Here is a 12,135-nt window from a genome sequence, read left to right on the forward strand (position 1 = left end):
AGTGAGGAGATGTGGTTGCATGGGTAGCTGGAGAAGTAGTTGAGTGGTAGTTGGGTCAGGCAGGGCCAAGTCAAATCAGGATGGCGTGTAGTTGAATGATGGGTTATCATTGGGAGCAGAAGGGCTGTTCTGGTGGTGATGTGGTTGGTTGTCTGGTTAGGGGTGTAATTGAGTGATGGTAGAGAGACAGGGACACACAGGATAAGTTGAATATTGGGTTGTCGTGTCCTCATGTAGCCAGGGAATTGGGGGACATCAGAGATTGGGGTGAAGGGAGAGTCAAGTGGCTCACTGTGTCGTAAAGCAGGAGTTGGAACTGATTTTTAATTGTCCGTGTATTATTTCCTCAGCAGCCTGTAGGCCAGTGATCCAGATCTCTTCAAATTCTCCAAATCGAGCTCAGGCTGAGAGACCTACTTGAAGGCTTCAGGAAACAAGATTGGATTGTGACTTCTGAGGGAACCTGATGTGTACCTTTTGGGTATGTCCAATCTCTGTCTATCCATAGAACGGTTTGGGCCCATGAATCATCACAAGGTGTGTAACAAAATAATGTTCCCATAATTCCTCAGCTCCAGTGTTTCTGTATCATGTGGCAGCCATGCCTGAGGGCAAGCCATATTCAAAACCATTCCCCAAAACGGTATAAAAAGATCCGTGTTCTCTTCTCAAACCTCAGATCCACCTGAAGGTGCTGATAGTCATTCAGTGCGTTCAACAGGGATTGGAGCAGAAACCAAGATGCTGACACTGTTCTTAACTGTGTCTTTCCTCTTCAGACATCAAGTTGCTGCTCGGGAAAAGGTGGAAGAGGTGGACAACTTCTGTAAAGAAATTGATTGTGTCTTACCAGAGACCGCCATTTTGGAGAACGTGAGTACAGTTCAAGGTTTATTGCATTCTGTCATTTTTGTACCAGTGGAAATTATTTAACGACTGCTTTCAATTCTCTAACGTGTAGCCCATAAGGAGCCCACACCTCAGTTATGAAACATGCGAGGGAACTGAAGCTTATCCTCAGGTCTCATTGACATCAGAATCGCTGTATACTCTGTGAAGATTGTAAGACTGAGAGGTTACCTCATTGACACTTCCAAAACTCTAAAAGGGCTGGCAAGGGTAAATACAGGAAGGGTGTTACTGCTGGCTTGGATTCTCGAATCACAGAACACAGTGTCAGAATAAGGAAACAAGCCATTTTCTTGTTTCAGGGTTATGAAGAAGTTACATTTAATCCGACTCCATGGCTTGAAACAGCAGTTGTTGGAAAGAATTTGAATGATGCAGTGAAGGCCGGCCTTGATCGACTTTTCAAATATTCACAGCTCAACAACGATGAAGGTACGGTTTGCTGTTGCTTCAATGTGACATTGGAATAGGAAATAACACTTTACTATTTGGCCTGGCTCATTTGAAACTTTCTGTGTGGAGGTGCACACTGACCAGTTGATCCCAGATTTGCTGGATTCAGTTGTTTCTCCAGGATGTTGTGCATTGTGCCCTCCATTACTAACCCACTGGAATCTGTGGAAGCTGTCCCCGCATGGGTGCAGCGGGATCCTAAGCTCACTTTCCCATTCCAATCACGATCTCCCATTTGTCATGACGCATGACAAAGTTATCCGGGCCAGAACTAAGTGGGATAAATTAATATTTTCTAACCTCAGGACCAAAGTCAAGGCAACGAGGCAGAGGAGTGAGCTTGGAAAGGGCAAGTCAAGTGGCATAGCAAGCGTCAGAGAGTCTCGTGGGAATAGCGTATCAGTGAAGAAGGTCAATGTAATGATTATCAGGAAGAAAATGAAAGACTCTTTAGTTGAATGTACAAAGCTTTTGTAGCACGTTAGATGAACTGGGGACATCAATAGAATAAAGGAAATCAAATCCAAGACCCAGAGGTATTATTGCAAAGTCACCGATGCTGGGAAATAAATCTTCTAGAGTCTGCGAACTTTCACAAAAATCAAGGGAATGTGAAAGGAGCTGCCCTGAAATTAAAGGGTGACAAAGAGCAGTGGTGAGAAAGGATCCTGGTTCAGAATTTTCAGAAGGAAAATCAGTATCGATGGAGATTGGGAATATCAAAGGCCGGAGGGAAGACTTCATATATTTCACTTTCTATACTTGTCATCATTGCCTTACAGCTCACAACTTCAATGAAAAGACAATGAGCACATTAGAACTGAATCCACATTCAGTCTGAAAGTGATATTATTTGGTCCCAGACAAGAACCTTGAACAAAGTCAAAGACAATGACATTGGCGTGAGAGGAGGATTGGCCAAAATAAATTTGTTAATGGGTTTAAACTGTACGGCCATTACTAAATTTTGTGAAACATTGAAAAGTATAATTAAGAACAGACAAAATTAAAAATTCAGCAAGAAAGGTTCATCAACAGTTTGTTACTGAATTTAATGACAGAATTACAATGAAAGGAATAGTTTTGTAAAGTTGCAAATAACAACAATAAACTAACAAATGAGAATATTTCAGAAAGAGTTGGATGGCCAAAAGCACCAGAAGGAATAACAGAGATGGCAAGAACTGCAGATGCTGGAGAATCTGAGTTAACAAGGTGCAGAGCTGGATGAGCACAGCAGGCTGAGCAGCATCAGAGGAGCAGGAAGGCTGACAGGATTTTTGGAAAAAGGGTCTGGGCCCAAAATGTCAGCCTTCCTGCTCCCCTGATGCTGCTTGGCCTCCTGTGTTCATCCAGCTCCACACCTTCGTATCTTCGAAGGAAAAACAGTTTGTGAATCCACTTTTTTGAGAAATGTAAAGAGTAGCTAAAAGAGACATTGTCTCTATCATTTCCTAGCTGTGATATTTCTCCTGTGAGGAATATTCAAGGCATAAGTGAAAAGAATATTTTGCCTCAGTCTTCAAAGTGGAAGATACAAATGGTACACCAGAAATACAGGGAAACCAAATCAACTTATTTAATGCAATATCCTTTTATTGTCACATACACTCCATTGCAGGAGAGCAGTGAAAAACCTTCACAATGTCTGCCTTCTGAATGTGACACCTCCGGTACAAGCGCCTCGGTACAATTCTGGGATACAGCAGAGGGATAGAAGTTGTTGTTTAATGACGGAATTGGAAATAAGTTAAAAATAGGAAACTATGAAGGGGTTAACATTTCTCAGTTCGAAGGTAAGTTCTAAGGCAAGGATTGTGTCCTCACACCGGTCTCTGTCCAGGACTCACTGCCTGGGTACTGCTCCGGGGCAATTTCCCGGGTGTGCTGTGGGGCTTCAAATCCATGCTGCTGTGTGTTCCCAGCCCACGTGCAGCTCCAGGCTCACTGTTGGCAGTGTTCTGTGACTCACAAGGTGTGCCTGCAGACCCCCGGATAAAAGGGCACCCTGCTTACGCTGGTTACTGTGTGGGACTGTCCCCGTGGGACTGGGCCCGCTCAGTCTGACCCCAGTGGGACTGAGCCCGTTCACTCAGGTCCTCCGTAGGACTTGGCCAGCTCACTCTCCAAATCCACTATTCAGGGGTATGTGGGGAGAGAAAGTTCAAACAAGAAGAGGAGAGAAAATAAATGGAAAAAAGTTAAAGGGCCGGTTGAGCACTGGAGCTCTGACAAGAGTCGATCTGAGAAAACAAAAATTTTGGTGAAATTTAAGGGACCTAAAATTGCCAAACGCGATTGCCAAATCTGAGGGCCAATAAATATGGAGCTGGAAAATCACAGCAGGTCAGACAGCATCCGAGGACCAGGGAAGTCAATGCGTCAGGCCAAAACTCTTCAGCAGGACTGTCAACTCTGAGGGTTCTGAAAAATGGAGCTGCCAAGTGTAATTATCCAAAACCTGCCAGATGCTAAAATGGAGTGAAAGCGTTCTCGTCATATATCATGGAAACAGACACTTTGTTCCAACTCATCCATGCTGACCAAGTTTCCGAAGCTAAGTGTTGCGGCTCCACATATTGGAAGGAGTTGATCCCATTGAAAGGCACAACCTTGTAATGACACTTGAAAATGTGAATAGAGAGAAATTGTCTCTCTTGGCTGGAAAATCTTGGGCTTCAGACCTGGATTTTGATCCGAACTTGGAGACTAAGAGTTCTCTCCCAGGCCCTGGGAGAAAATGGCAATCAAGGCATTCTGGAGCCAGCTGTAGGCTGCAGCCAGGCCATGAACCAGGGAAAAGGTTTGGAGGCAGCCTTTTCTTCCTAGTTCCAATAAAAACAGCAAGACCCTGCACCCTTGTCCTCACACAGCCCCCAAATGCACCCCTTTCCAGCACCCCCCAACCCCCAAACAACATCCCATCTCGGCCACAAGCATCCCCCACAGTTTCTCACAATCCCCCAGGTAAGGAATGCCCCTCAAACAAACTCCATAGCCCCTCAATTCCCCAGTGCTTTGGGGCACTATTGCCTATTTACCCACCGTACACTCCTCTTTCTGTGACAGTGAAGTAAACAGAGGCTTCAAAACCCCTCAAAACTGTAATTACAGCCATTTCAACATCTTAACCTTGTGTAAATAAACATTCAGACGTTGACAGCAGCGCTCACAGTCAGAGCTGTCAATCAAGGGCTACAGGTATTTCCAGAGAATGATAGATGTGTGGGCTCTTAACCAATTCATCGCCCTGCCCCAATTTGTAACTTCTAAATCGCTGTATTCAATGCTACTACTTACCACCTTGTAAAATGCTGCAACTGTGTTTCCTTTTTTCTGCAGAAACAATTGTTCCCCTCACTCCACCCTGGGGAGTCATTGGAAGCATAAAAGATGGCAAAATACAAAATAATTTCAAAGTATTCATGATATTATCTCCTCAAGCTAAAGAAGCACCGAAACCAACAGATACATTGGTTCAAATAGGACAAAAAATCTCTGCTCCGTTCTATCTCATGTGAGTATAATGTATGACAAAAGGGTTTAAAATTCTGTTTCTTTCTGGGACTCCTGAAAAAAATGAAGAAAGGTTTCTCTCATGATTTTCTTGGACGTGTCAAAGCTTCTGTGAAGCTGTCCCTTCATGTTGCAAAAGATGCAGGAGAGAAGTTGAATGTAGTAGCTCACAGTGAAACTCTGTGTGTGCATCAGCTAAAAGCACTGAATCTTGAAACAGTGTGTGAGCTATCCAAGCACACAGAAGATGTTTTTGAGGGTTCAGTGTGTGAAGGGGACACTGCAAACTGTCTCAGCAGGCCTGCCTTCATGCTCCGAGAAGCAATGCCTTGTGGGTGATCAACAATCACTGGATCTTGGATGGTGTAAAGCAATTTCATAGAACCCCGAGAGTGGGGGAACAGCCTCTTCAACCTGACAAGTCTACACCAACCCTCAGAGCATCCCAACCAGGCCCATCCCACTCTGACTCACCCAACCTACACATCCCTGATCACTGTGGGCAATTTAACATGGCCAATCCACCTAACCTGTATATCTTTGTACTGTGGGAAAAACCAAAGCACCTGAAGGAAACCCACGCAGACATGGGGAGAATAGGCAAAAGACAATAGGTGCTGGAGTAGGCCATTTGGCCCTCGAGCCAGCACCACCATTCATTATGATCATGGCTGATCATCCACAATCAGTATCCTGTTCCTGCCTTATCCCCATAACCCTTGATTCCACTCTCTTTAAGAGCTCTATCCATCTCTTTCTTGAAAGTATCCAGAGAGTTGGCCTCCACTGCCTTCTGGGGCACAGCATTCCATATATCCACCACTTTCTGGGTGAAGAAGTTTTTCCTCAACTTTGTTCTAAATGGCCTACCCCTTATTTTTAAAATGTTCTCCTGGTTCTGGGCTCACCCATCAGCAGAAACATGCTTCCTGCCTCCAAAGTGTCCAATCCCTTAATCATCTTGTACGCCTCAATCAGATCCCGTCTCATCCTTCTAAACTCAAGTGTATACAAGCCCAGTTGCTCCAATCTTTCAACATATGATAGTCCCGCCATTCCGGGAATTGACGTCGCAAACCTACGCTGCACTCCCTCAATTGCAAGAACGTCCTTCCTCAAATTTGGAGACCAAAACTCCACACAGTACTCCAGGTGTGGTCTCACCAGGGCCCTGTACAGCTGCAGAAGGACCTCTTTGCTCCTATACTCAATTCTTCTTGTGATGAAGGCCAGCATGCTATTAGCTTTCTTCACTGCCTGCTGTACCTGCATGCTTGCTTTCATTGACTGATGTACAAGAACGCCAAGATCTCGTTGTGTTTCCCTTTTACCTAACTTGACTCCATTGAGATAGTAATCTGCCTTCCTGTTCTTGCCACCAAAGTGTATAACTGCACATTTATCCACATTAAACTGCATCTGCCACGCATCCGTCCACTCACCTAGCCTGTCCAAGTCACCCTGTATTCTAATAACATCCTCCTCACATTTCACACTGCCACCCAACATTGTGTCATCAGCAAACTTGCTAATATTACTTTTAATGCCTTCGTCTATATCATTAACATATTTCGTAAACAGCTGCGGACCCAGCACCAAACCTTGCGGTACCCCACTGGTCACTGCCTGCCATTCCGAAAGAGACCCGTTTATCACTACTCTTTGCTTCCTGTCAGCCAGCCAATTTTCAATCCAACTCAGTATTTTGCCCCCAATACCATGTGCCCTAATTTTGTTCACCAAATTCCGATGCGGGGCTTTATCAATGGCTTTCTGAAAGTCCAGGTACACGACATCCACTGGTTCTCCCTTATCCCTCTTCATAGATACACCACAAAAAATTCCAAAAGATTAGTCAAGCACGATTTCCCCTTCGTAAATCCATGCTGATTCTGACCTATCCTGTTACTGCTATCCAAATATGCAAACTCCACACAGACTGTCACCCCAGGGTGGAATTGACCCCGAGCCCCTGGCACTGTGAGGCAGCAATTCTAAACACTGAGCCGCTGTGCCACCTGCTCAATAGCTATCGAAAAACAATTATTGGGTAATATTTGAATATCACTTTTGTCCAGCAAAGACGAGATGAACTCTTCTGGGGAAAAGTGGGTTTTTGAGACACATTGGGATTTCATGCATTGCCAGGTTTTTGCTGAACATATTGTCTGAGAATTCAGTTACATTTACTTTTATTGCATCAGCTATTTAAAATGTGAAATTGGTCATTTCCAGTGAATACCACTTCCCGGTTAGTTCATGTGTACTTGTCTTGAGTTAGTTTGCTTCTTATGGAATGTGTTTGCAAAAGCAAATTTTTTTCCATCAGTTTCTTTTGCCAGGATGATTTGAGAAGTTTAATTTCCTCGCTGTATCGATCTCTAAGAGTATCGTACTCATGTGTTTGACATTTCTTATGTCACCTCTTTTGTCAACGTGACTCAACAGAGAGTCAGACTGTGATTCATGGGGCTGTTGACATCAGGTGTAGAAGCTGGTCAATGTGAATCTTTTTCATGAATCGATACATGACAAAACCTTTAGCTTCTTCTTCTGAGGACATGGTTGTAACCCCCATTCAAATAATTCAGTTCATCTGAAGGTGACTCATGTTCTTTCTGTCATGCACACAAATGTTTCATTTTGTGTTTTTATGATGTGGAAGTGCTGGCGTTGGCCTGGTGTGGACACGGTCAGAAATCACATGGCACCAGGTTATAGCCCAACAGGTCTGTGTGAAAACACAGGCTTTCGAAGAGTCAAGGGCACTTTCACTCTCTTTGACCAGTGCCTCACCCAAAATACATCGTTTCACTGTGACATCTGGCGTTCTGTTCGATTACAATCATTTCAAACAGTGCTTTAAGTGCTTAAGGAGCTGAAAAGCCTGCTCTTGCTCTTCTTTTCACTCTCTAAATGCTCCAGAGTAAATGTACATCATCTTAATTCTGTTGCAGGACATTTGATGAAAGTGATGGCAGTAACCTTAGCAGCGAACAATATGAAGGGCGAGTGTTCCAATTGATGAAGGCTTTGGAAGCAGACAACAGACCCTTTGACAAAAGTGTCTTTTACCTTTGTTGTTTTAATGGACATGGGCTAATGGAAGTTGCCTTTGAAAAGAAAGTTTGAAATTGTTCATAAAAGATTAGACACCAAACAGTGAGATGTGTTTCAGACTGGAGTATGGTTCTAAACTCATTGGTTCTCGTACACATTGGATTTCAGTCTGTGTATGTGTCGGTATTTGGTGTTTAAACAACTCCCCTAATCTCCTCTCTTCAGACCCCGATGGCCCTGTTAATAAACACTGCCCTCCACCAGCAGTGAGAAGGATTTGTCTCCAACCCACACTGCCTCATTTTGACATGGGGAGCTTTATTCAGCTCTCTTAACTTCAACGCTCATGTAGGTTTTGCCTTTCCTGACATTGTTCTAAATTCAGTATTCATATTTTTTAGTCTAATTATTTTGAGAAGCTTCTCTCTTGTGTGTGTTCAAGTCAAAGTGTCACAACATAATCCTGCGGAGGGAGATCTTGATTCTCACCGGGTACTGCGGTCCTGTCTTAACACAATTAAAATAAATTGCTAAGAAGACAAAGGCAAGGAAGTGATGGTGAATATTTCTAAAGCAATGGTTTGGCTTCAAATAATGCGCTGCATTTGTTTCTGATGCATGGATTTGCAGAAGAGTGGAAAGAGTTCAGTGATTCCTCTGGTGATATGACCTAAAAGTCTCCATACTGCACAAATACGTCAGACTAATGCCAATTGTACATGGGTGGGAGATCCTCCATTGGGTGACAGGGATTCATGTATTCAGCAATTTTCCTTTTCTTTATACTTGCTTGCAATAAATTGGATCCAAACTGAGATTGAGAAGATTCTCGTGTCAGGTCTCTTTCCAGAATGTTCTATCTTCACACAGCAATGGATTATATTTGTTTATCCCAGTCATGCTCATGAGAATGTTTAATATTCCTGTGAAACAAATGTATTGAGAATGGGAGGTGTTGCAGAGCACAGAGTATTGAGGCTGTTTCATGTGATATCATGAGATTTGTCAAATGTGAGATTCTACATGGCCTCCCTCACACTCTGCTCGTTTCAGATTGAATTATTTGCTTACAAGAGAATATTTAAACTGTGTCAAGAAACAGAGGACTTTTTTTTACCACAATTTGAAAAATTTCAATCCGTGTGTGAATAGTTACACATTCTGACCAGTGAAAATACAACTGGACAAATATAATTGTATCGATCATAGACTGTGTACAATATGAAGGGCAATATATTCACTCAGAAACCTGCCAATGGGACACCGAATGTGTTTGAGGCTCCAAAATGTAACACTTTTAAATGGGTCCAGGTTATCATCCAGAGACTGAAACTGCAGCACCATTCTGATTTCCTCAAAAGTATATTCACATTTGCAATACCCACACGCTGAATCTGCCATTAAGAAAAGGTTTTATTTTCCTGGTAAATTTGACCCACTCACAGGTTTCTGTTTTGGAGGAAATAAGTCGTTATTTTCTAGCCTTTGCTTCTCTGTTGTTTTCCTAATTGCTGGGAATGTGTACTCACTGTGAAATAAAGGGGAATGCATTACAACACCTTGCTTGTGGTGTGGAAGTGAAGTCGATGGCTGGCCAGACAGTTATTTTGGGAAAGGCCCATACATCCATCCTGACAAAGTGGGAACAATCCCACTATTCAGATCCTTGATCCAGATCCAATACTTAATACAATCATTGCAGGTGTAGGTGTCAATGTAGGATGCCATCCCTCTCACTATCATATCAAGAAGGAGTGAGGCTGCAAAAGCTTGTGTCTGCAAACATACTGTTGGGACCATAACCCGGTGTCGTGTGATACAATCATTGCAGATATGATTGTGGCTCAAATCCACATTCCCATTCATTAAGAGGCCCATGAATGGAAGACTCTTCAATGTTGTGCATGGATTCATTCCCAGCAATCTCACCCCACATGGATTCAAACTCCAGAGTCATCCCTCATCCTTGGAATTGGCCCACCATCACAGGAGATATACAACATTCCTGAGATGGCTGCTGCTCCCTCCATCCCTGAGACCCACACTCCATGAGTCACCTTGCCTTGTGCACACTCTGACCCGTGTCCCTATCAACAGTGCCTCACGCTGGCCCAGAGCTTCAATGTTACCCAAACCAACTTCCTCCTCCGGCCCATCTGATATTCTAACAGGAAACATTTTCTTTTCCCTTCAGGCATTAAGGAACACAAGATGAAACAATTCACATTGTTCTGGAACCTTCCTCCTCTTCCCTATGACCCTCTGTCCCAAACCCACCTCCTGTCATGTATTTATGATCACTTCTGACCTTCCACTCTGATGCTGAATGCCTTGTACTCAGCAAAGGATTCTGTTTTGTCCCTCTGCAGCCCCACCTCAGAGGATTGCCAGCACAACATGACATTGAACTCTTCTTCCATTGTCTTCTCCTCTGAGACCATTTCATTGGGCAAGAGCCCACTCCCCATCCCACAGACCCGTTTACACACCTCCAACGTTCTCTCTTCACCTGCACTCTTCCCTCAGGTCTTTTGCCTGCACTCAACCTACCAAAATAGAATGCCTGCAATGCAGAAACACACCATTCAGCCCATCATGTCCCCCCATTCTCGACAGCATATGCCATTCAGAGCCGCACCACCCCTGTCACACCACATTGGGTTTCTAACAATATCTAACCCACCTGGCCTGCACATCCCTGGACACTACAAGACATTTTCCCATGGTCAATCCACTGAACCGGCACATCTTTGGACAATGGAAGGAAATCCATGCAGACACAGGGAGAACATGCAAACTCCACGCAGATAGTTGCCCAAAGGGAGAGTAGAAACTGGGTCCCTGGTGCTGGGTGGCAGCAGTGCGAACCACTGTGTCACCGTGCTTACCTTCTTCATTTAGAACTGTCAATGTGACATTGATTTCTCTGCACAGCCTTCCCCATTCCAACCCATCTCCCTCTCAACTGAGTGCCCTCTGTGCTCTCAGATCTAGCCCTGACTTTCTGAACCAGCCTGCCAGTAAAGGTCGTACCTTGTTGCCTGGTGTACGGATCTCTACATTGCAGAGACCGAGCGTCAGCTCTCACATATCTCCTGGACCGTGACCCCACCAGTGAATACCACGCCATTGTGTCCACTACAGTGACTGATCTTATTTTATCTGTTGATTTCTGCGCCTGCCTTCAACCTCACAGTCGCCCAACCCTGCTTCTACCTGCTTCCCCAAAGGCACAGTCAGGACTGTCCAGGTGCACCCATTGTATCTGCTGGCTCCTGCCTCATTGGCACATCTCTTCCAACCTCAACTCAGTCATTTTCTGCTCTTGTCCACTCCTTTCCCAACTACATCCCTGAGTCTTCTGATGCGTTACGCCATTTTGAAACTCCCAGTTTGTGGGCTCCAGCCACCTCCTCTTCACCATGGAGTGCAATCAGCAGTTTCTCCACCTACTGAAGGAACTTCTGATTGTTGCTCTCCACAAACTGCTTCCGTCATCGAGAGTTCCTGCAGTGAACTATTATTCACAGGGGTCACTGGTTGGGAATTTACAGGCACAAAGTTCATAAGGCCATCAAACCTAGCAGCAGAAATAGACCATTCAACCAATCAAAGTCTGCTCTACCAGTCAATGGGCTCGCGTCTGATCTGATCATCTTTCTTGCCTTTTGTTCAAAATCCTTTACTGAATAAAAAATGTTTCTATCCCAGTCTTGAATATACTTAATGACCCAGCCCAGCCTTGATAGCCCTCTGCAGAAAAGACCATCATAATTCCACAACCCTCAGAGAGAAGAAATTCCCAACTCATCACTGTCTCAAAAGTGCCATCCCTTCTTCTGAGATAACGTCTTCTCGCCATGGACTCTCCCACAGTCTGTCCACAACTACCCTGTCAGGTCTACTAAAAATTGTGTCTGCTTCAATAATGCCTCCTCTCGTTCTCTTAAATGTCAATGAATGCAGACCTAAATTATTCCAGCACTCCTCATGAGACAGCTCCCCCGTGTCTGGAATCAACTTCGGGAACCTTCCCTGGGCTACATGTAACTCTATAAAATTTGGGTAGAAATTTAAACAGGGCAAAAACTCAGCCACAATTTTAACAACAGCAATCTCTGCAATTGGTGATACTTATCCTTCAGTACAATTTGGAAATCATAACCAAGGAGTGTAGAATCACAGCTCATTACAATG

General features: G+C 44.1%; 1 protein-coding gene across 1 annotated transcript; it reads left to right on the forward strand.

The window, feature by feature from the left end:
- The first annotated feature begins 692 nt into the window (after positions 1-692).
- On the forward strand, positions 693-9,494 carry LOC125452815 (uncharacterized). Its single transcript, XM_048531697.2, has 4 exons — positions 693-873; positions 1,212-1,341; positions 4,705-4,879; positions 7,836-9,494. The coding sequence occupies exons 1-4, from the start codon at positions 742-744 to the stop codon at positions 8,008-8,010; spliced, it is 612 nt and encodes a 203-aa protein (XP_048387654.2). The 5' UTR covers positions 693-741; the 3' UTR covers positions 8,011-9,494.
- Positions 9,495-12,135: the final 2,641 nt, after the last annotated feature.

Source organism: Stegostoma tigrinum, chromosome 4 (assembly GCF_030684315.1).
Source record: "Stegostoma tigrinum isolate sSteTig4 chromosome 4, sSteTig4.hap1, whole genome shotgun sequence".
In the NCBI taxonomy this organism is placed as follows: domain Eukaryota; kingdom Metazoa; phylum Chordata; class Chondrichthyes; order Orectolobiformes; family Stegostomatidae; genus Stegostoma; species Stegostoma tigrinum.

Coding starts and splice junctions, on each gene's coding strand:
- LOC125452815 (XM_048531697.2), top strand. CDS start 742: ATGCTGACACTGTTCTTAACTGTGTCTTTCCTCTTCAGACATCAAGTT. Junction 1,342..4,704: donor ACAGCTCAACAACGATGAAG/GTACGGTTTGCT, acceptor TTTTTTCTGCAG/AAACAATTGTTCCCCTCACT. Junction 4,880..7,835: donor TCTGCTCCGTTCTATCTCAT/GTGAGTATAATG, acceptor ATTCTGTTGCAG/GACATTTGATGAAAGTGATG.